The sequence below is a fragment of the Phycodurus eques genome, chromosome 15 (assembly GCF_024500275.1).
Source record: "Phycodurus eques isolate BA_2022a chromosome 15, UOR_Pequ_1.1, whole genome shotgun sequence".
NCBI classification, from domain to species: domain Eukaryota; kingdom Metazoa; phylum Chordata; class Actinopteri; order Syngnathiformes; family Syngnathidae; genus Phycodurus; species Phycodurus eques.
Genome location: NC_084539.1, coordinates 13,059,489 through 13,085,283, shown reverse-complemented (window position 1 = coordinate 13,085,283; position 25,795 = coordinate 13,059,489). Strand labels below are relative to the sequence as shown.

Below are 25,795 nucleotides of genomic sequence, written 5' to 3'. Positions count from 1 at the left end.
AAATGTGTGAACATGTGTGAACATATTTTATCTATATTCTCTGTCTTTTATAGTTCCTGTGTTTGAAGAACATCCGGACATTCCTCAAGATATGTCATGACAAATTTGGCCTGCGGAACAGTGAGCTCTTTGACCCCTTTGACCTCTTTGATGTCAGAGACTTTGGCAAGGTGAGTGCATTTTTAACTGTCTACATTTCCAGACACTTGCAATAAACACGCCAGGACGTAACTAGTTCACTGTTCTAAGCACAGTGAGTGATTAACAACATGATGCAGCTTGTGTCTGTCATTGTATTATTGAAGAAACTCTGACTAATTCTTGACCAACAGTATGTTAGAAAAGCAAAAGGGCCTCATTAAGATGACTCATTAAGATGCATTATCAAATGAAATAATCTTGACATGGTTTCAACTCACCTTGGTGTGACTTGCGAGATTCAGTTGATTTAAATCTAATTTCAGCGTATGAATCGTATGCCATTGTTGAAGTGTCTGACATCGTCCAGTGTTCATATCTAGTGATGCGTGTCTTTGAGGTTATAAAGGTATAAGGTATGTAATAGTCATATTTAGGTAAGGTCTAACAGGTGCTTTATTATCACTCCTGAATTCCAATCTTAAAAGATGATCTAGACAGTTTGTTGGACCATTGACATTTGTGATAATGACATGAAAAATGTACAGGAGGAACCTGAACCTGGACAAACTTGCTTTACTTTACGGTCACATGTAGACAAACTAGTGAATATAGGTCACTGGGTAATGGCACATTTATCTCCTCACTTTTTATTTCCTAATGCCTTAAATTGTGCTGGGAATATATTAGAGAGTACGCTTCTCTTTTGGTGGGTAAATTGTTCCAGTTAAAGTAAGGAGAGTGTGATGTCGCTGAATTGATTTTGACGGCTGATCATTATGTCTCTAGTGTGGTTTGAAAGTTAATTCAGTCTCTTGTCAGATGTCTGAAGAAGCACTACAAATTTGGATTCCAGTTGTGGGATTACTCTGCAGAGGTGCCATCTCCATAAACTGTATCTGATTGCACCATGATTAATTACAAGTACAAACCAGTTATCTGCTCATTTCAGTGACTTGTCTAATCTAATACAACATTTCCATTCTGGCTAGAAGAAAAGCCAGATAAATAAACTGAGAGCGCAGGAAAAAGCAGACAAGTACTCTTGGCAGTTTGTAGATAAACCGCAAGACGACGTTTGAGAGTCAATGAGCTTGCAGTGAAAGGTATTAAAATCAAACAGCAGTCAGAATCAATCACATAGGCCCTCCATATGTCAATTTGGAAATTGCATTTGTATGGTCTCACTGTTGGGGGGCTTGTCTCGCCATTGATTTTCCATTAAGGCCAAACATCGCATTATAATATATTGAATTTAGTAGATCCCTACTAATGTGGCGTACATTTAAATTGAGGAAATGACTCAGAGGGAATGTTAAGATAAGGCTGTTTTATCTGTTAAGAATCTCTTCAGTCCTTCCTTTTCAGTGAATGTGCTTTTTCTTCTTTTTGTTACCTTTCTATAGTCCATTCTTTGTGTTTGATAGCAAACAATGGGATGCTAGCCAACTTTTACAGTACATCAAAATTAAACTACATATCATCCATCTATTTTTGCATTTAATTTACACATGTTCTTTTATATAATACAAAGAAAAAGTAATCCTGCCTAAAACATTCAGACTATTGTAATGACCCTTAAAGAATAAAAATAATGCTCCCTGTTGTTCTCCATTTTAAACCTGAATGCTGAAAATTTGAAGTGTTTTCGGTGAATTAAAGAAAATTAAGCAATGTAGGAAGCAATTAGGAAAATTGTAGTCTGTGCATTTGTAACTTCATTTAAAAGAAAGAAAGAGAAAAAGAAAATGGTCATACTTCTATCAGTGCGAAGATGGATGGTAATGTAGGGCAGTGACTATTAGTGATGCCAGTGTTTTGCAAAACTACAAAAGGTTGTGTTTTTGTTTAATTTATCACTAGCCAACATACTGTAACATTTCCCTTAAACTTTGGATTTTATACTGATCTGGAATGAAGACAGCCAAGCAGGACTGTGGGAAGAAGACACAAGGGAGATGGTTTTATAGCAGAATCCTCCATAAACATTCATCAGCCCTTGTTCACTGTTTAATACTTTAACAGTAGCTGCTGTGGACCCCAGAGTTCATGTCCCCTGGCCTCTGATCACCACCTTTTGCTCTAATGATGAATTTTCTTCGCTCACAAGCAAATGAAGGTTTGGGCCAAGTTCGGTATTGTTGGGGGGGTGGAAAGCCATTTCCAGTGGGACTTAGTTGCATCATTCTTTAAAATAAAAAAAACAAACAAACAAACAAAAAAAACTTTACCTCAGCAATCCCGAACACCTACATCATAAACTACTTTCTTGTTTAGCAGATAGTGTAGGGTATCACCTTTCATCCCTTTTCTGCATCCTAACCCATACCCCATTATTACAAATTCATTATGACATCATTAAACCAATGAAATGCAGCTTATTACAGTAGACCCCAGAGAACATTTTTATTTAAACACCCCCTTTCATCCAAACCCAGCCGTCTCGTTTCCGTTCTCTCAACCTATTTTAATTAGCCACTGAAGAAACATTGCTGTCATTTAAATGAACACGGCAATCAGTTTATTTGGCTCTTGCCATGATTAGCATAATTACCCTGCACCTGTTCGACATCAATCAACAGTTTGGTAATTTTCTTCTGTAACCAGAGAGCAAAGGAAGGTAACTTTTGGTCAGATTTGCCTTCTTCATTAGGGAACTCTATATTTGAAATGCAGACTGTGTGGGATTTTCAGTCTTATCTAAAATACAGTTCAGACTTTATTGTGAAGGGCCATTCAAGTGCTTGCAGACTTAGTTGTACACCACTGTCAAGGTGAAAGGATTTAATACCCTCAATTCTTTATTTGAAGGTAAATTCCTTCAAAATCAACATGGGGATGTGGGAAATTGGTCTATTCCACAGCTAATGTAAATCTGATGAATTTTAACCATTTTTAATTTGTGCCATAACTTCTCTTGTGTTTCAAAAGCTTTCCTTTCCATCTCATTTCACTCACTCCTGTCTTCTTCTTCATCACTGTCCACCACTCCCCACTCATTAATCTCACACTCACTCTGAGTGGGAGTATGTTGGGATAAGACAAAGCTAGAGGCAGGGAAGCCACCACTATGTCAGGATATTGTGATTGCCATTGGTTGGAGATGTTTGATTACCCTGTCTGCTGCTCTTAATCATTTTCAAACAGAACTCTGCTACTTTTATTTCCTTCCCTTCTCTGTGGCTAAAAAAAATAGCGAGTCGCTCAGTGTCCATACCCAGCACTGCCAACGTCTGGAATGTTTGTTGGCCCTAGTCAGGCTATTGTATGAATGCTATTTACCATGCCCTACGTAGTTTTTGACCTCAGTGTAAAGCCGTAGAGCTAGCCCTTTGTTCCTTCCATCCACCCATCAATTTTCTGTACCGCTTTATCCTCACTAGGGTCGCGGGCGTGCCGGAGCCCATCCCAGCCCTCTTCAGGCGAGAGGCGGGGCACACCCTGGACTGGTTGCCAGCCAATCGCGGGGCACATAGAAACAAACAATCATTAGCACACACATTCACACCTAAGGGCAATTTAGAGTCTTCAATCAACCTACCATGCACGTTTTTGGGATGTGGGAGGAAACCGGAGTGGCCAGAGAAAACCCACGCAGGCACGGAGAGAACATGCCGTGCCGCCGTGTTTTTTCATATTAAACAAAAAAAAAATTAACTCTGGAATCTTGTGGTTGGCATTCGTCACGAAGCATTATAGGAGCCGACAACATCAAAAAAATTTGTTAAATAAGGCCCTGAATAGGGAATATCTTGCTTCCCCAAATGTGTTGCCGTTAATCCTCCCTGGTTCATGATCCTCCATTTTGCTGCTATCCCCGTTTTCCATCTTTGGTAATGGTAGTTTATATCTATTTACGTCCTATTTGTTTCTATTAAAAAACCTAAATGGCCGTCAGTTGAGTGCAGACCTATGCTGAAAAATCCTTAACATGTCCAAATCGTCCGTCCCTCCGTCCTTCCGCCCATTTTCTGTACTGCTTATGCTATCTAGTGTCATGAAACAACCATTCACACTCACTTTCACTCCCATGGACAATTTAGAATCTTCAAGAGCTGCATATCCCACGTCAGTGGGAATGTGCCTTGAACTATGGAAGCCCCCCTGCCCCACAAAATCGATTAAAAGAAACAAAAATAAACTTGATTTAATCAATAAAATTGATGAATCACCAGGCCCCACTCTCCCTGAATGTTCTGAAGTCTAGTGTTCATGTCTTGTATTGAGCAGAATAATTGGAAGTGTTGCAATTGCAAGGTCTGTATGGATTTATCTTTCTTATTATTCTTATTCTTATTATGCTGCAATGCAGTTCATCACCCCTTGCTGGGTACTCACATTTGCCTCAATTGCTTCAATAAATCTACAATCAATTCCACATAATTGACTAAATTCTAAATTATTAATTCATAGATTATTATCCCCATTAGTTGTTGGATGCCCTCTGCCACTCACTGCAAGATATTTGCACGTCAGATTCATATGAACCCACACTAACACACTGTTCATGGGTTTCTCCCTGTTCCACATTCCACTCCACCAAGTATAAACGCTTGCTTGCGTAACGCTTTCATGCAAGGTGGGGATAAAAAGTTCTTTCAACATTTTGCTTTTCACATTTCCACATTTAGAGAAAATGCTTAACAGCACCAATGCAAGATGCTACTTAAATTACACTGATCTAAATTATGAGTGTTGAGTGAAAATGAGTAGCTGAGACACAACAGTGATTTGTGTCTGTCAGTCTGACAGAGCGCAGTTTAAGTGATGGACCCAATGGGTCAAAAGGCGCCATTAGTGACCACATTCTCATCAACCATCCTTTACTGTTACTATTACCTAAGTCTGCCAGGAAGGTTAATATTTTGTATGTGTGCGTTTGTCTAGATTGTCACAGAGCCACAACTTAAGGGCCATTCCTAAACGCAAGGACAATAGAGCAGTCTAGTTTTAGTTAAAGGGAAACATAGATTTTTGGATGGGATCTATTGTAGTAACTGCCTTTATAAATATTGAATTTGGCTGAGAGAGGCTTACTTGGATTTAGGGATAAGCATCGAGAATCGAGAACCGACTGGAACCAGGATTTACGTTCCGTTTCTCCTGGAATCGTTCAAATAAAAAAATGTTGGTTCCCAGTTTTGATGCCCAGTTCTCCGGCCCCCAAAGAAGAAGTGGCGAAAACCAACGAAGAAGCGGCAAAAACCAACGAAGAACAACATGCAGAAAGACTTGTGCCCAATGGCGGCAGCAGCGAACAAAAGTGTGTCTTAACTTTGTTAAAATTAATGACCAGTCGCCTCAGTGCAACACTTGGAATAAGATTATATTGTGCAAAGGAGGCTTTCACGCTGTGTAGTGTCTGACGGACTCCGAGCCTCAGCCTACACCGCGGGGAGCTTCAGTGAAGTCAAATCTCAGTCAATTGGGTGAGTAAAAAAATAAAATTAGTATATGCCAACATTGAGACAGCTAACAACGTAAACGGTTGGTTGCACTTTTGCACTGATGGTTTTTAGTGTTTGTTTTAGTTTTCAAACCAATGTAAGAGCCAAAGCTTAACAGCTTAAGCTTAACATTGAGCTAAAACCTCACCTTGGCAACTTTACATCACAATGAATTGGGACAAAATTCACAAATGTCTCACAGTATCACAAACACTAACCTTGTACCTCATTGGTGGGTCAGGAATGGAATCAATATTTTATAGCACTTGATTTCATGCATTGAGAAAATAAAAAAATAAAATACAAATCACTGGTGCCGTGTGAAGTTACTTTTCGTGCCAAAATGCTGAGTTCCGGTGCGTTCCCTTCAAAATAAAAGGCTACTAGCTTAAAACAGGAAGTCAAGTTAAAACTTGGACATATAAACCATTTGACGTGATAAAACAGTCCCAAATAACGATTTTAACAATGCTATATTTAACGTTTATCTGAAACACAAATTGAAAAATATTAAGTCAATTGGGTTAGTCCCACACACATCGCCTTTTACTTCATAGGTTTGATGTTGATACTGGTTGTAAAGAACCCAGAGTCAAATGTTCATTTTTGGCTATGCTGCGGGCTGCTAAGAAAATGGATGTTCATAATTTGGACACCCTTTATATAAACCATGCAAACGTTTTTGACCCAGTCCCCTAAAAGAATCGAGAATCGTTTGGAACCGGAATCGAAATATGGAACCGGAATCCAGACCGGAATCACTCGAATTCAAACAATGCCCAACCCTACTTGGACTGCAGTATGACAATATTACGGGTTTGTTAAAGTTCTGTACACAACTCTGAACAGTAACATTAGTGCCAATGCTGGCACTAGCACAAGACAAGTGGTATCTGGGAATGTCCCCCAAATTCTTTTACACTAATAAAGTAGATGTACAGTACTGGGGTCAACTTGGCACAAACACACTACTCTTATTACAAACTAATGAACCAACATTGTTTTGAAGTTAGTATTTTAAAATCACATTACTGGATAATAACTACAGTCTGACAAGTGTCAGTGATATAACTTGGCTCACATTTCCAACTCTAGCAAGGTAATTACATATGAGAATTTGGCTAAATTTCCTTCGACTATGCTGCAAATTAACTTTCGACTAATGAATCACTTATTAGGCGTGGGAAAAAATGATTCTTAAATGCATTGCATTGCATGAATTTTTTAAAATCAATTGATAAATTTCAATAATCGATTTAAATTATTATGCATCAAGGATATAACGATGTTGAAAAACGTGTTCTTTGTGCTGTGTTATTGAATTTAAAGCTGACATACACCTTTCTGTAGCACCAAACTTTGAGGATCACTGCTGTAAACCAGAAACGAGTTGATTCTCAGGCAGCAGTGCTTCTCCTGGTTACAGCCAAATAGTGTATTCCATTTTGCCTCACGTTTTTCAAGATGGGGTTAATCAGTTAGTCAATTGTGTGCCATTGACTAATAGCAATTTAACAAATGATTAATCATTTACAATGCCTTATTATTTTAACATGGTGAATGTATTACTTCCACTACCACCAGCACTGCGACAGGAATCTCATCAGACTGACTAAATCTTCATTACCCACTGTGAATACACATCCTTCTACCTCCAGCAGACACTTTTGTGTCTGCTTAGTTTGCCCTCTTACCTCGCTCCCTGTCCATCAGGACCCCCAACTGCAAGTTCTTCCTAGACAAGATCAATAATTCATTCCAAATGCCACAGTACTGATGATAATTCATTTGACATGCATTATAAATGGGAACTTCCTCTCCCTTCTGTGCTTATACCCCCTTCCTTCCCTATCGCCCATGACCTCATTATCCCTACAGCTAGTTACTGCGATTCATGCCGATACAGGTGGTTTCTAAGCAATCGGTTGTTGTCTGGGGTGCAGTCGTTAAATGCTCTCTATTCTTGGACTAGGTTGTAAGTTGGTTTGGCTGTAAGATGTTGACTCTGTCCGTGTAGCAGAGATGAGATATTATGGTTCGGTGACAAAGAAGGTGCCTAGTCTCCTAGACCTTGGCATTCCTTTTCATGCTCTTATTCACCTGTTTGCGTGATTGATATGGAAAAAGGTTGGGTATTACATAGCCTGTGATGTGTCATTTAAATGAAATCTTAAAGGAAAGTTTTAACGTGTACCATTGACATGTTCAGAAATGTATTGAGTCTACAGCATAATGCTAAATTTATTTTTGACATACAGTAATTGTTACAACAGTACCTTAGCATTTGAAAGACCTACACTGGAGGAAAACATTTAACCTATTTGGAAAACAAGTTTTGAGCCAGTAGCACCTGGTAAGGTAGTTTTGATTAATAAATGTTATATGCTGTAGTGCATTTAAAGGACAAGTGTAGTATTGTTTGGCACTCCCCAACCAACGTGAGCAGGACTTATTTTTTGAAAAGGAAGATGTAATGTTTAGTGAACGAAAGGAATGAGAGTGTCCTCATTCCCACACCACCAGAAGTACGGCGGTGCAAGCGATGCGCTGCGACTTGGCCGAATTAAAAAAACAACAACACGTAGCAAGCACGTACAGTATGTAGCTGTATATTATTTAGGGTTCAGACTCACCCTCTTTATCCTGATTCACTCTTCATATTGATAATAACGATTGACTTCCGAATCTGAATCGAATCATTACTCCTTGTACTATTCCAAAACAATAGTCCAACAAATGAAATTACTCCACTGCAGATTATTTTTGCTGTTTGGCTGAAATGATCCGCATTTTTTCACATTGAGTTTCTGGTGGTACATTCTCCTCTCCAAAGTTACTTAACTTGAGTTACTTAATATTGCTTCCTCCATTTTTCAATTGTATCCACTACTGCATGGATGTGATGCTAGCTCCAAATTGGGAGGGATGCTGTATCTAAATCGAGCTGCATGTTGCTCTTGCTGCACACCGAGTTCCTAGCTCTTTATTAAAGAGCCACTGTGCTTGTACAACTTTTAACGAGAGTCTATAATAAAGATTTTGCACTTGAGACCGTAAATATGTCACAAAATCAATAACACAAATAACCAAACTGTTTTTCATTGACTATTTAAAATTCATCCTGCTTATCTAAAAATAGATATACATATTTTTGATATTTTTCTTTCTTTTTTTTTTTTTTTTGAAAAAAACCCCAAAACATATCCTTGTTGAGTGATAGCGCAGTCTCCTAGCATCCTATATTGGCCAGCCAACACTAACAGTGTATTATAGTTTAAGATTATATTTCTTATTAGATGCTCAGACATTATCATCATGAAAAGAACCCTCCTTTACACCCTCACTCTATTTACATCTGATTCTGTTCCATGATCAGTGTTATGTGAAACTGAAATCCCAATCAACTTAAGTGACGGAAGGAAGGTGAAAAGTGGCGAGCTTCATGAAATGGATTTCTGAACCTTTGAAGATTGGAAATAATTGGTGTCCTGTTTTGAGTGTCACTGAATGTTGATGGACAGAAATAAGGGGATTTTGCACAATATTACCATGTAGTCAGCTAGTTGACACAGCTTGTGCAAAGCAGCTAAAAGGCCGCCGAGGTGCAGTCGCAAGCCTTTTGCGCTTTTGGGTTGTGAGTCTGTGGTCACTGAAGGATGTGCCCCTTTTGGAAGGAAAGGTTGTCTTAAAGCACTGTAGAACCAAAGGAGGGGATCATGAAGAAGAGGCCCCACAGAGTGAACTGTATTAGCTCTCATTATTTCCAGTGCAATGATTCGTCCCTGCAAAGCTCCATAGGTAGAGACGAGATGGACTGGTTCATTCTCTAAGGAATCAATTGCATGAAATAAAAGAGAGAAATGGCAAAACATTTTCGACTAACCCTCATGCCTTTTTTTTTTCATGCCCAAATTTCAATTTGGATTTTATGTAGCAATACAGTACATACCCAATTTGCTCTTAAAATGTAAAACGATTGCAGTCAGTCAGAAAATGTATTAACACTAAGCTGCAGCTCACCATCCTGTAGAAACTGAAAAATATTTGTCACACAATGTTGCACCATAGCAAGAATAAGCTGCTTTTCAAAAACTGTGATTAAATCATGAGCTACCGAATGGCAGAGTGTGTCACGTCAACAGAGAATCTGTTGACAAGGTGGCTGGCATTCATTCACCACAACAGAAACAAAAAAACAGCTGTTGTTCTGGCATTTTATGTTAACTTTTCACATGATCTGCTTTTCTGCTCTATGGAAATAAACTACGGTAATTCCAAGATATTTTACACCCACCCTTGCATTTGCCATACCTTTAATTCCGTGCAAGGTCCGTGAGGGGCTTGGTTTCCTAGTTCAGCCACTGTTACGTAGTAGTGTAACATCAAATCATACCAGCAGACCATTATTAATAAAAGTACCAGAATGCACTGGCATTACCGGCTGGGGCTGTTAAAAGCTTGGGCTACATATTTTGGGACCCATTTATATTGGCATTGCAATAAAATAGGCACCATGCCAAACTGAACAGCACATGTTCAACGTTTGGTGGAAACTGAAATTTACACTTTAGAAAGTTGTAGCAACACTTTTTTAAAGTGTGATATTGACAGACAGATTTTGGCCAGAAACTCCAGCCCACTTTGCTTTCATCCATCCATCCATCCATTTTCTGAGCCGCTTCTCCTCACTAGGGTCGCGAGCATGCTGGAGCCTATCCCAGCTGTCATCGGGCAGGAGGCGGGGTACACCCTGAACTGGTTGCCAGCCAATCGCAGGGCACATACAAACAAACAACCAGTCGCACTCACAGTCACACTTCTGGGCAGTTTAGAGTCTCCAATTAAGGCATGTTTTTGGGATGTGGGAGGAAACCGGAGTGCCCGGAGAAAACCCACGCAGGCACGGGGAGAACATGCAAACTCCACACAGGCGGGGCCGGGGATTGAACCCGGGTCCTCAGAACTGTGAGGCTGACGCTCTAACCAGTCGGTCACCGTGCCGCCACTTTGCTTTCATACATTCTGTTAATCCTCTCTATTCCAACTGTGGGACCTTCATCTGCCTATCTGCCAAACCCCAATGCTTTGATCACTCATCCTTCCCATGACACTTTTGTTTTGTTTGTTTTGGCAGAAACATCGGTGAAAGGTTGGATGCACCCTGGCCTGATCACTGTCAATCACACTTCTGACACATAAGCCTCTTTTACACTTGACACTGCCCAAATGGTGCATCATAAAATCTGACATTTATTCACCTCTGTCCTTTATACAGATTGTGATATTGTGTGTTTGCTTTCACACTGGGACTTTGCGCCCTATAAGATAAGATAATTAGATGTGTGATAGCGTCACCCCCAGTGTCTGATGTGACTTATAAAAATAAAATAATATCAGACAGTGACTATTGTTACCAACACAACAAGCGTGGGACAAGTGAGTCCGAGTTGGTCAAGTTCACACTCTGTCCTTGACTTTCCAGAAAACCCTTACACAAGGGTAGCGTCCCATCTTTATTACAGCTATTATCCTATTTCTGAAGCCAGAAAATTGCTAGGTTCACCTTGGCCCCAATTCCATGTCGTTTCCATTTTATGTAGAACAGCAAATCGGGCTAGAGAGACATACAACTATCCACACTCATAGTCACACCTCCAAGCAATTTGGAAGCATGTACTAAACTAATATGCATGCTTTTCCACTATGGGAGGAAGCCATATTATGCAGAGACAACCCACGCTGTCACGGGAAGAACATAGGTAGTGTAACAACCCAATACAGACTGTAACCAAACCCTGTCATTTGACTTTTGTCCTTCCATTTTTATTATATTTTTACAATCTATTTCAATACATTACTTTTGGATGACTGGTGTACTGTGGCCAAAATCGTATCCCAAAATTATGTTCCGACATAAATAAATTGCATCACTTTGGCGAAAACTGTTGTATCACTACAATACAGCGATCCAAGACGTGGAACTACCCTAACACCAGCACAGAATTATCCTTTAAACAAAAATCACAGTGTCAGATATTTGTAACCAGAGAGGTGGCAATAACCACCTGTGTCAATTGGATTATTGACTGCACTGTTTGGGGCTGCCAATGTGTTCATCAACAGGGGCACATCCAAATGCCTGATGACACACACAGGGACAGGCAGCTGGATATACGTACAGAATATGCACAAGCACACATCCTTTCTCGCAAGCCACGGTCTATGAAGTCTCTGCTGGTGTCAGTGTTGTCTGAGTTCTACTAGCGAAAGGATGTAAAATGCAAATTAGACTGAATGGATGACATGGTATCTCATTACCTGCGGCATGCATTATAGAATGCTGTAGCAACACTTTTAAAGACCAATATTGATGGACTGATTTTGACAACAGAATTTAGCCCCGTTTGCTTTTATATATTATCTTAATCCATTCAACTCCAGCTTTGCCACCCTCATCTGCCAATTTGAAAATCCCCAGTGTTTTATTCTCTCATCCTTTCTTCCTGTTAAACTTTTGTGATATTATCGCAGACTTTCAACATGTATGTACTGTGAGGAAAAAGCAAAGCAATGAACTAATCAAATGACGGAAATAGTTGGTGAACTAATTGTTGGAGCATGATTGAACTTCCATGGCACTTAATCAGTGTGCTCTAGAACTGGATGATGCCCTTTGAGATACATTTTGGTGTTCTGCGACGATGCATTTAAATTAATAATGTGTTTTTTCTTGTGGAGCATTGTGCTTGACACACTGTAATTTAATTGTCAATAAAAATGTATGGCTTATTGTGTATGGCTTTTGTGTTATTAACGCCCCCTGCAGCGGCCACAAAATTGAGGTCCACCTCCATGCTACTCATCATTAATTTCCCTGCATGTTGCAATAAGGCATAACCCTGTTGTGGGTAGTAGAGTGGAATACCTAATGTGTGGGTACCCACTTCAACTCATAATTAAAATTTGTGAACATTACCTTGGCAAACTAATAAGGTATGAAAAGACATACATTTTCATCCTCGCTTGAATAGAATATGTAGTAATATTTTTTTTGTAGTTTCACCGAGGGTAAGATAAACTCTTTTACCTCCACTCTAGAGGTTGAGTTATCGCCGTCATTTTGTTATTTCTGTTTGTACTTACGACTACCATGCTGATTTACCTTGTTACTAGCTAAGATAGAACCCACGATATGTCGGAGCACATCACTTCTGTGTTAAAATGAAATAGTGACTTCCAAATAGTGTGTTACAGTGTAAAATGTACATGAATTCAACAAACAAGGCGTCAAGGTCATCTCTGATATGTGCAGATGATGATGGTCCTGATGGCCTCGTCAAACAGTGACATTCAGTATTTGCTAGGATGTTTCATTGCTGAGTCTGAAGCTGTTGGGATTAGAATCAGCGCCGCTAAATCTGAGGCCATGGTTCTCAGTCGATAAAGGTTGAATTGGACCCTGCGGGTCAAGAGTGAAATGCTACCTCAGATGGAGGAGATCTGTGGGTCACTAGTAAGTGAACGATGCAGTATCAGGCTGTCATCTGGAAAAAAATGCTGAGTCAGAAGACGAAGCTCTTGATTTACAGGTTGATCCACATCTTGACCCTTCCGTCAGTATGCTTTGTATAGTGACCTAAAAAAGACGAGAAATACAATCAGCTGAAATTAGTTTACTTCGCAGGATGTAGAAATAGGGTGAGGATCTTGGTCATCCGGGAGAGACTAACAGTAGCACAGCTGCTTCTCCACAATTACAGGGGCCAGTGGGAGGAGCCTTGGGCATCTCTTTCAAATGTCTCCCTGGTGAGGTGCTGCGGCCCAAACCAGGAGCTGACAAGATAGAAACAATGGTTGACATTCTGCATTTAGTGTTCTTTTTGTTTGCATGTATCTGTTTATAACCAACAGAAGACAAGCTTTGACAAGTCTTGTATTTTTACTTTTGCTTTTCTATTATCAGTTGCAAGTGATGTTTTTGTCAACGGCCAGCATTCTGTCCTGCGCCACCGTTTCGGTCTCGTACAGCTGTTGTTGGTAATAATAAAAGGTTGCCACGAAGTGGTATAGTAGGTATAATCTATTTTTTGTATCCCTCACAACTTTCAACAGTGTAAAAAAAGGACTATGGTGAACTAAATCAAACATAACTCTTTAAAAGGAAATAGAACTGAAAGAGAGGTTATTAATTATAAGTCTGTATATTGGTAGGGTTCATTATTCACGTCACATTGATTAAGCATATCATGGATACCAATTGTATTAAACATTTTTCAAATGGATATCTTCTTCACCATATCAACACATATTAGGTAATCAGTTAGCTTAAACAAATGAGCATCCCGCCTCTCGCCCAAAGTCAGCTGGGATATGCTGAAGCTGATAAGCAGCTAGAAATGGATGGATGAATAAATACATTAGCCAATTATTCAGAATGAATTAATAACGAAACAGAGTAGTATTTATAGTCTGGATTTTATCTATTTTGAATTTTAATCCAACACTGAAAAACACATGTTAAAGCCCATATGTTAAAGAAAAAGGAACTTGTACTCGTAATGGTCTTGTCTGACTACGGACTGACACATTTTGGAACAGTTTTGGGAGATTAGAGACTGACTACATCTGACATTTTCTGCAACCTCCGACTGAGTGCATGGGTGTGTGCGAGTATGTGCGTGTGTGTGCGCCTGCATGCCTGCGTGTGTATATAGGCCTTACCTTCATGCTGTGCTGTCTGCCTCAGCTGCAATTGCCAGTAGAGAGAGGAGAGTGCCCATACCTGCTCATCATCCCACTGCTGGAGCCTACGTAGCCCTGGACAAAGCATATACAGCAGCTCTTGCCAGAGACTCCATTATGGAGATTAAGGTGAAAGATTGACAAAGAGGAAGAGGGGGATGGACGAAGACAGGCTCAATGATAGCAGCTTGGTTTCAGGGAAGGGAAATTAGTTTGCAGCTGGATGCTCCCCTAAGGCACAAGGAGATGGGAGGAGAAAAACCAGAAGATTAGAAAATAATAAACGACAATAGAATCAAAAATAGGAGAAGTCATATATTTGTCAGTTCACAGCGGTCTGAAGATCAAGAAACCTCTACAGAACCACACTGCCGCTACCTAAAATAGCTTTTCTAGCTGTATATTTTTTTAATATGGGTATTCTGCGCCATGATTTTTATGGACGAATTAGCCTGGATCAGGGAGAAAACAGAATGCTCATGAAATCATTCATTACAATTTTATTGAGCTACTACAACTAACTACAAACCGCAACAATAAACTGGCTTTCTTCCTGCAATCTTCTATTGGGCACACTCACTGGATGAACAAAGGAGATATTGCCTCACTATATTGAAGTGAAATAGTGTAGAACACAATACAAGATAATTCTAAAGAATGAAAACTGATGTATGCAAAAGAAAAGTGAGCGAAACCTTAAAAAGATGGTCACAACTCGCAGTGAAGAGGCTCTCACTCAGCTTGGGCACCTCCCGCCATTTGTGATTAAAGGGCGTGGCTGGGAGGATAGCCAGCTAAATGCCAGACACAGCACGCCTGCACTCCCTCAGTTCCTCCATCATAGAACTTGTTACACATGCAGTTTGTGTGTGTGTGTGTGTGTGTGTGTGTGATGTATTGTTTGTGTTCATTTATTCTTGTCCAGTTATTCTGTTGTTCAGTTATTTATTCTGGCCCTCCCAATGCTCTGACGTTCAAGTCGTATAACTTTCAGATCTTAATCAGTGACACGCAAAAAAAAAAAAAAAAAAAAAACATCATCCCTATAGCTCAAAGGTTTTCAAATCATTAGAGTCAAGCTCCAGAATTAGAGACAGTACTGGAGTAGTACTAGACTTTGAGGTCAGACCATTACTGGATTCAAAATAACTCTGGGAATAGCTGGATGTGGAAGTGCTCCGGTTTCCCCTCAAAAAGGGAAACATTGTTAACTTCAGCCTTGCCCTGCTCACTGAAAGGCGCCAAGCTGTGAAGAGCATTAACGGCTGAGTAAACTACCTGCAGCAGTGCACCAATACGGACAGCGGCGTTTTTAAAAAAAATTTTTTTAGCAGAGTTGGCACACTGACACTCAGAAACAGAAACTCTCACACACAGCGGATACTTTGTTAGTCTGCTAGCACACTAGGTCTTCCTGGTACAGCATGTTTCCATCCTGACGAGAACAGTGTGGTTGTTGTGCATGTGGTTTCAGAATTGCCCGGACATACACACGCATGCATGTAGCCGGTCATCACACTGGATAGCTTTCATTATAGAGCGAAGCAGTGATAAAGGAGAGATGGCCACAGACATTTAGCAGCATCGGTAGTTTGCGGTCCGCATAGTCATTTTTAAAATGTGGAGGAACATGTTTTTTCTTATGCTGATTTAGTAGGTTTGAATGCACAGTAATTAGCATAAAATCGACAATTTAGCGGACATGTTCTGCCCTGAATGCTTTGAAATGATCATAGCTTATTGCTTATATGTCCAGCATGTTTGGGAAATGTATATTTTTGCATTATGTGGCACAGGGTCTAGGATACTGGAACAACCTCAAAATAGTCTACAGTGAGTTTGAGGCCTGGTTTTTGTCCTTAAAAACTAAGCTTTTGGAAAACTCCGGCTAGGATGAAAACTCTACAAAACAATTTCTTCAGTGTTTAGGTGTACAGTACATGGGGGAAACTGAGCTTTTTAGCTTGTGTCATTTAAAAAGTATCAGATTTTTTTTTTTGCAATTGAGCATGTTTAATGATGCTTCCACCTTGTGTGTGCTGAAATTCACAAGTGCAACTTTAAAATAAACTAAAAACAAAAGAAATCATGTCTTCCAGGTTTCATGTCGGCAAGCACTGATTTTAAACAATGTACTGTTGTATAATATAATCTAGGAAAGGAGGCGTTTGAATGTTAGCGACCAAGTCAGCTGATGTTGCTTTCTGAATGGCCAAAATGCCATTGCACTGCTAACAGATATGTTTTTGTGTGCACTTGCGAGCTAACAGATATGTTTTTGTGTGGACATGGCCTAAATGCGATAGCAATTCTCACAAAAATCTCCCTAGTTAGATTGGCATACAAAGTTAAAGCACATGAAATTACGTGTGTCAAATATCCTCCTTAAGACAGTTTGACATAATGTGAATGTTTGTAGTCTTCTGTGAACATTGCATGGTTAAAGCATTAAAACATGAAAGAGGACAGAGTAGCAAGACAGTCAAGAAACAATCAATATAGCTTTGTTTTAATAAACAATGTGCCCACAACCTTGAAAAAAGTAAATTGGACTGTTTTAGGACAGTGACAGCACTGGATGATGTAAATGTACTGTACCTTTAGTGTCTTGGGCAAGAAAGGAATTTGATATGTTGAACTCTTATTAGGTAGGTTAATGCAACATCGCTTTGTTTTTGCTTTTCCAGTATCACTTTGTTCTCCAAGGTGTCAAAGCAACCTGAAACATGATATTTATGTCATATCTCCAGGCTGTAGAATGAAGGAAAAAAAAAAAAAAAAAAAGAAGCTCTAATGTACAAAAATCATTGTGAATCTTAGCAAGTTTGTTGCTACATTGTGCCTGCTCCCCTGGACACGTTCTAGTTGAGTTGAGAAGTAGATGATGACATGGTTCATAAGCACTGGAAACAAGCAATACCTTACAATGTTGCGTATACAGGCAGAATGTAAACATCTAGTAGATTGGCTTCGCTTCAGTGACTTACATGCATGACTTCATTCTTTCTGACTTTGCATGGCTCTTGGCAGTGATTCCTCTAAAGACCCTTTGCACACACGTTTCAGGCTGGGAATTTGGCACTGCTGCTGTCTCACTGTTCTCCATTAACTGGAAGGAAATTGAATGACCTACCAAAATGTTATGCCAGTAAGGCAGCCACAAAACCATGTCAATGAAACACATATGAATGAGTAGCTCATTCAAAACGTCGAGGGTATTGACGCAGAATGCCTCAAAGGCAAAACAAACACACATTAGATAGGCATTTGCAAATATTCAGCAATGACAAATTGTTTTGGGCTTGCAGAGTACGGGAATCTCTGTGTCGAACAAGGCTTGACTCAGTTAAGTCAGTTGAAAATAATTATGTTATCAGAGAGACGGAGCTGGAATACAGCTTTTTTGTAGTGAAATGTGGTACAAATGATCAAAATCACTACAACACACTGTCAAACATAAAAGGTATAATCAAGGTAAGGAGCAAAACCTATCCCCTGTGAATAGCGGGGCTTCCACTGTACACTCCAGAGTAGAACCTATGCAAAATTATTTCCGGTACTCTGGTCGACCTCTTCCTTTGAATCTTGTGTTCATTTATTCTTGTCCAAAAAAAAAACAAAAAAAAACCCCAGGAGACATCATCTTTTCTTAAATTGTTTTGCCATCCTAAAACATGTATTAACTAGACAGGTCATTTCTTGTGAATATTGTATATTTTAGTATTCTTGACAGCAAAAATTGGCAAGCAATGGGGTGGTTCAGGTATGTACACTGCATGGAGGCTAAGCTTCCTTTTAATTATCACATTGCGTATAGCTGCATTGGCTGTGAACGCTCACTTTGGACGTGGCAATGTCCCACTTCAGAGAATGGTTTCTTAAAGGGACAGGGGAATAGGCGCCTGTGACGCGCCAATTTTACTGGGTACAGAGTATGAAAGCAGCTACTCTGACTCCTCTCTGCTTTTGTATGTTGGTGCTAGGATGGAGGCAACATGTTCTAAAGTTTAGAACTTTCCAGATAGTTTTTAAATTAAACGCATTCTTCTTAACTGGGCAACAGGGACGCATTCAAAATATTCATCTCAGGTGTGAATAGATTCAGCTTGAAATACTGTAAAGATTGAAATAAGTGTTCATATTTATATTTATAAGTGCTAAGGATATTTAGCATTTTACCACTTCTGCCAAAACAGACAGCAATTAGAAATGAATTAGGTGCATTTGCTCCTAGAGAGTCCTGATGTAAATAACGTCAGTTGCTATCCGCCATTGGCTGTGAGCAGTTGTGTGCAAGCAGCAATGACACAGACCTTAGTGACAGTGACGAGAGACATCAGTGTCTCAGACAGCCAAAAATTTAAATCTCAGTTTCTCCTTCTCTCTTGAACCACATCTTCCTTTCTTCTACCCCAGTTTTCTGACCTTAATAGCAACTTCTTGTATTACTGGGAGATATATAATCCAATAAGCACAGCACCCATCACACACAACAAATGCTCCCAAAGGTTCCCAAAGATCTCATACTCACACAAGTGTGTGTGCAATTGCTCACTAAGCTCCTATCTGGGTACCTTTTTTAGCAATGTCATATCATGTCAGAGTGCTGCACATGAGGAAAAGCTCTGTACGGGGAGAGGATGTTTTGGTGCAAGTTATTTAGAACTCTTTGCTTTTTACCTCACGCAACGAGCTAAACAGGATGTTGCCCTTGCCTCATCTCCTAACACTTCCTGCAGGATGGGGATGGCCCGCTTACTATTTATACTCCTGTCCTGTATTTGCCTCCTTTTAGGAAGGGGCATTTTAACTTCTTAGGAGCCCTGTGCCATTCCTCCATTTCAAGGCCAAACATTTCTCTTTTTTGTTGGACACTTTTGGCATCGTCTTGGTTTTCATAGGCCCCCAAGTCCTGTCCCAGCTGCAGTTGCACAATGAGTCACAAATCTTAGTCAATTTTGCCCTTATTGTCCAAAGGATGTTATATTTTTTTTCATCTTTTCACCATGTGAACAAGCGTAGTCATACCATTCCTGGTTGGTATATTAGCTGGATTAAATTTCACTCAACCTTGTGGCAGTGAAAAGTTGAGAAAGTAAAAAGCTACTTTGTCATATGTAATACCTATTTTTTTTGATGTTATTAAAATGTAGTTTGAAAAAGTTGCATAGATTGCCGCTGTATTCAAACTCAACTATATCTTTGGATTTTGGATTCTGGATTGTTGTCTAAGGATTGTGGTTGTAGAAGAGGCACAAAGGTTTTCAAAGAGACTTGGGCCCTTATTACAAATTACCAATACACATTGCAGAATGCAGCCCAATGGGGGGCACAAGCCAATGCAAACTGTAGGCCGTTCCCAAGCCTGGATAAATGCAGAGGGTTGCGTCAGGAAGGGCATCCGGCTTAAAACTTTGCCAAACAAATATGAGCGTTCATCTAAAGAATTCCATACCGGATCGATCGTGGCCCGGGTTAACAACGTCTACCGCTGGCACCGTTAACCTGCAGGGCGCCAGTGGAAATTCAGCTCCTTGGGGTCAAAGACGAAGAGAGGTGGAAAGCAGGTTCTTTGGCTGAAAGAGAAGAGAAAAGCACAGAGCCTAGAATTGAATGTGGGGACTTTGAATGTTGGGACTATGGCAGAAAAATCTCAGGAGTTGGTTGACTTGATGATTAAGAGAAAGGTTCATATATTGTGTGTCCAGGAGACCAGGTGGAAAGGCAGTAAGGCTAGAAGTTTAGGGGCAGGGTTTAAATTATTTTACCATGGTGTAGATGGTAAGAGAAATGGAGTAGGGGTTATTTTAAAGGAAGAGTTAGCTAAGAATGTCTTGGAGGTGAAAAGAGTATCAGATCGAGGGGTGAGGCTGAAACCTGAAATTGAGGGTGTTATGCATAATGTGATTAGCGACTATGCCCCACAGGTAGGATGTGACTTAAAGGTGAAAGAGAAATTCTGGAAGGAGTTAGACGAAGTAGTTCTGAGCATCCCAGACATAGAGAGAGTCGTGATTAGTGCAGATTGTAATGGACATGTTGGTGAAGGAAACAGGGGTGATGAAGAAGTGATGGGTAAGTACGACATCCGGGAAAGGAACTTGATGGGACAGATGGTGGTAGACTTTGCAAAAAGGATGGAAATGGCTGTAGTGAACACTTTTTTTTCAGAAGAGGCAGGAACATAGGGTGCCCGAGAAGAGCAGAGGTAGATGCACGCAGGTGGATTACATCTTGTGCAGACGATGTAATCTGAAGGAGATTACTGACTGTAAAGGAGTGGTAGGGGAGAATGTGGCTAGACAGCATAGGATGGTGGTGTGTAAAATGACTCTGGTGGTGGGGAGCAAGATTAAGAAGATGCCTGAGGAATGGAGGAAAAGTGTCCTGGTGCCCATTTGTAAGGACAAGGGTGATGTGCAGAGCTGTGGGAACTGGAGAGGAATAAAGTTGAATGACAATTAAGTTATGGGAAAGAGTAGTGGTGGCAAGACTCAGGACAGAAGTAAGTATTTGTGAGCAACACTATGGTTTCATGCCTAGAAAGAGTACCACAGATGCATTATTGGCCTTGAGGATGTTGATGGAAAAGTACAGAGAAGGTCATAAGGACATACATTGTGTCTTTGTGGATCTAGAGAAAGCCTATGACAGAGTACCCAGAGAGGAACTGTGGTACTGCATGCGGAAGTCTGCAGTGGCAGAGAAGTATGTTACAATATTACAGGATATGTATGAGGGCAGCAGAACAGTGGTGAGGTGTGCTGTAGGTGTGACAGAGGAATTTAAGGCAGAGGTGGGACTGCATCAGGGATCAGCCCTGAGCCCCTTCCTGTTTGCAGTGGTGATGGATAGGCCGACAGATGAGGTTAAACTGGAATCCCCGTGGACCATGATGTTTGCAGATGACATTGTGAGCTGCAGAGAGCAGGTGGAGGAACAGTTAGAAAGGTGGAAGCATCCACTGGAAGGGAGAGGAATGAAGATTAGCTGAAGTAAGACAATATATGTGAATGAATGAGAGGGGTGGAGGGCGAAGAGTGAGGCTACACGGAGAAGAGATAGCGAGGGTGGAGGACTTCAAATACTTGGGATCAATAGTCCAGAGCAATGGTGATTGTGGTAAGGCAGTGAAGAAATAGGTCCAAGCAGGTTGGAACAGGTGGAGGAAGTTGTCAGGTGTCTATGTGACAGAAGAGTCTCTGCTAGGATGAAGGGCAACGTTTATAAGACAGTGGTGAGGCCAGCCTTGATGTACGGATTAGAGACAGTGACACTGAAGAGACAACAGGAAGCAGAGCTGGAGGCGGCGGAAATGAAGATGTTGAGGTTCGCTCTCGGAGTGACCAGGTTGGATGAAATTAGAAATGAGCTCATCAGAGGGGCAGCCAAGGTTCGATGTTTTGGAGACAAAGTTAGAGAGAGCAGACTTCGATGGTTTGGACACATCCAGAGGAGATATAGTGAGTATGTTGGTAGAAGGGTGCTGAGGATGAAGCTGCCAGGCAAGCGATCTTAAGGAAGACCAAAGATAAGGTTGATGGATGTAGTGAGGGAAGACATGAGGGCAGTTGGTCTTAGACAGGAGGATGCAGGAGATAGGCTAACATGGAAAAGGATGACACGCTGTGGCAACCCCTAACAGGAGAAGCCGAAAGGAAAGAAGAAGACCAATACACATTGCAGAGTTCGGATGTGTAGAGGGAAAAAAAAATATTTCTTTGCAACATTAGTGGCTGTTGGTTTATCTAAAATGATCTGAAACATTAAAAATGCCACATAAGAAAGAGTATGTCATGCTGAGAAGTCAGAACAACAAACAAGCAGAGATTGGGAAACAGCAGAAAGCCAGGATATCCCAGTGCTGCAGTCGTCATCAGATGCATTATTAATACTTGCACTACCTAATTTCCACTAATCTGTCTTGAATTAGGCAGGTACACAAGGGGGTAGATTTGTTGAGCTGGGGAGCTATCCCATAAATTGCAATGCTAATGACATGGATGAAAAGGCCTTTCTTTTTCTTCTTTTTTTTTTTTGATAAAGGCAGATTTAATAGAGATATTTCACAGGGAATCATTTATCAGTCCATGACAGGCAGGCACTGATTCTTCTTCCCCTCTTCAACATAAACTACACAGACACAAAGCACCTTGATGGGCCACATCAGTGCTTGATCCATGACGATACAACTTTATCTGCCACAGCAGATTAGCACAACTCAGTTGCTGTGAAAAGAGGGAGACAAAATTGGTGTGGAACAAGAAAGCCCACATTTATATCAAGATGGATGCGAGCTAATTTTTGGCAGTAGTGAACCATCACTGTGGGCAGTCATGAAAAAAACAGATGTAGATTATTATTATAATTTTTTTTTATTCTGACATAGAATAATCGATAAAACCTGACATCACAAGTAATTTGACTGTAGCACAGGGAGGTACTATTTTACACAACAGTCCACTAATAATTGTTGGCCAAGAGCCCTCCCAACAATGTCATTTTATGTTATTGATGAATTCGCTCACAATATTGCTGTTGTACTTGTCTACAAGCAGCACTGCTACGACTTCAATTTTATGTTTTGCACTTAAGCACACTGTGTTTCCACTTCAACAGGCACTCCTGTTCAAAATATATGCAGGAAGACCAACTCAGCATTTCAACAACGATGAATACCATTTAAAAAGTGACACATTTTTCATGCCGAAGACGAGTGGTCAGCAACCACACAGCTCTTTTATCCTTCTGCTCCCTGTGGCTTTGGAAAATAGATGAGTACTTTATTTGTATCTTAGTTTGGAAATATTTTGAACAAATTCTAAATTTGATTATCTTGTAAAGTAAAATAAAACATGGTTAATTTGTTCAAAATATGCATCATAATGGTGGATGTACGACACCCGTCAACATTTCTTAGCCGTAGACATGTATACAGTACATGGACACCACCTTGAGTGCCGAATCGTAATTTGACGTCGCCTGCCATATTTGTGGAAAAGTGGAGTGATCTGTGAAGATGCCTCCTTCATTTGCTACTTCGAGATGCAGAAATATCAATAAGAAATTTTTTAAATACCTAGCATGCACGTGGGGGGAAAAAAAAGGGCTCCTCATTTTAGATGCCAAAAGAGTTTTTTAGTGTCTGGTGTTTTTTTTTTTTTTTTTTTTTTTTTTCTCCTCTGTAAGAAGTGGGTCAAAAGGGTGTTTGAGTATTTTAGATTACTGAACTCTGCCAAAGAGGCTGATTTGATTTTTGCAGCATTCAAGCAATTTCATGCACAAATTGTACTTCATGAAGAATGCTTTGAATATTAATGAAACAAAACATAAAATCTGTCTGCTTCATTTGTTTTTGCATGGACTATTTTGAGCTGATTGTAACACTTACACATTAAAATTAAGACTGCAGAGAAGATTAGCTTCATATTGCCTTGCCAGATTGGTTTGTTGGTATATTCAAATATTTGGGCCATGATTAAAAAATAAAATAAAATAAAAGCATACACTGAAAATCTGGTGGCAGAGCTGTAATAATTGGAAATTAACAAGGAGTTTGTTGACCATAGCAGAAGTAACTTTTATCTCTTTTTTTGCCTCATGTCAGACTTGTCTGCCTCTGAAGTCACTTGATCCAACAAAAGCTTGTTTTGGTTTTAGTAATTGGCATCATTATTGAGGTGATCGCAAATGTGAGGACAATGACAGTTTCAGGGGTTAAGTGTCCGTCCATCCATTCATCCATCCCTCTCTCAGCCACTTATCCTCTGAAGGGCCTGTGGGGGAGCTGCAGCTTGTCCCAGCTGATAGCGGGCAAGAGATGGGGAACATTGTAGGCAAATTGCAAGTCAATTGCAGAGCTCGTGGAGCAAACACATGCACACGCACGTGCGCGTGCACACACGCGCATATCGTACAACGGAGTTCCCAGTTGGGACACAAGTCTGAACTTAGCCACCGCCTTGCTGTGACTGACAATCACTACGAAGACATCAAGAAAAAAAACTGACGCACAGAGCATTAAATAATGGGTTGACAAAATGGGTACATTAAGACAAATCAAAAACATATAGTAGAATTTAAATCCAACATGACTGACCAACATGATATGAACTGCTTTGAAGCCACGTGATCCAGAGGCCAAAGATCACATTGAAGTCCTCTTTGAATGTAGACTTTGAAACAGACATCTTCATCATGCCTTGGGATGTCTTTGTTGTCCATGCTGTGACCTCATCTTAGCAGAGCAGTCACATTATCCTTTGTTCGCCTCATCTGTCTGTCTAATAATACTGCTCCCAGGGGACATGGCTAGCCTGTGTCTTTTTTTCCTAATACACCGCCCCTATCCCATCTATTCCTGGAAGTAGGGATTTAATGAAGAGTTTGGCTGCCATCAATGACCTCTCCTACCAGCAGAATCTGCTCTTTGTTACTTCATTTATCCCATAGAGAGCTGCAGTTCTGAAATATATTACGCTCTGAGAGTTGAATACCATATCACAGAAGGAACATCTATCCCTAAAGAAAACAAAAACTGTAGTTATCACCGTTTCCATCTGTTTTTATGCCCAACAACATTATTAGCTTTTTGGCTAACTAAAAACATCTATCTACCCTACTGTTTGTATGTTTGAAGCTAGCTGGGTGGTAAGTTTTATGTGTAATCTAATGGTGGAAGGGATTTGGCTATCCTGCTGTCAAGCTAATGCCCTGTAATTGGCCTTCTAATTCTGTGGGATAATGAGGCTGTGAACAGTGGCAAAGGCTATGCTGTTAGGTTTCGCCTTTAGTGCTAGACTGTTAGTAGTCTATGCATAGAGGTAATCACAGGCTGGCAGGTAGAACCTTTTAATGAGCCTGAAAAAGGAGTTGCCCTCACTGCTGTCACAAAGCTGTTGCAGTGATAATTGTTAGTTAATTACCTGCACAGACTTTCGAGAGCTTTTGTACTGTAAAGCTTTGTTACTTTGGTACCAGGAATGCTCAATATATAACAAGTGGAAATAGATTGTTTAGCATTATGGTTTGTGTTCACAAATCCCTCATATAGTAGCCAGGGACAATTATTTCCTGACCTACAGAGATTATCAGTCATGTATTATGGGGTTCGCCATTTATTAGGGCACGGAGTTCTTTATTTGTACAGCATATTATGTGTTGAACATTACTGTAGTTGTAATGGCAGAATATTACATATAGCTCTTGGACTAGATATAATTATACTGCAAGTGGTCATAATATGAGTGGTTTCATTAAATAATTTTTGACCAAGGTGAAAACACATCTGTGGGCTTTGCAACATGTTTATGAAGTCCAGCATTTAATGATTGATTAAGTCTCCTCTTGTCTGCAAGCGTTATGATTCAGGGTTGTGCAGGAGTCTGTGTTTGTGTGTGTGCGTGCTCCTCCTGGCTAAGGATGAATAGAAATATATTAATGTGAAGCCATAACCCCAGGCTTAACCT

At 40.2% G+C, this 25,795-nt stretch overlaps 1 protein-coding gene across 2 annotated transcripts in view; it reads left to right on the top strand.

The window, feature by feature from the left end:
• vav2 (vav 2 guanine nucleotide exchange factor) overlaps positions 1-25,795 on the top strand; it is a 190,910-nt gene that overhangs the window by 50,214 nt on the left and 114,901 nt on the right. For both annotated transcript variants that reach the window (XM_061697657.1, XM_061697656.1), the window contains exon 2: positions 54-170. In XM_061697657.1, the coding sequence (XP_061553641.1) occupies positions 54-170 (117 nt within the window). The remainder of the gene's footprint in view (positions 1-53; positions 171-25,795) is intronic.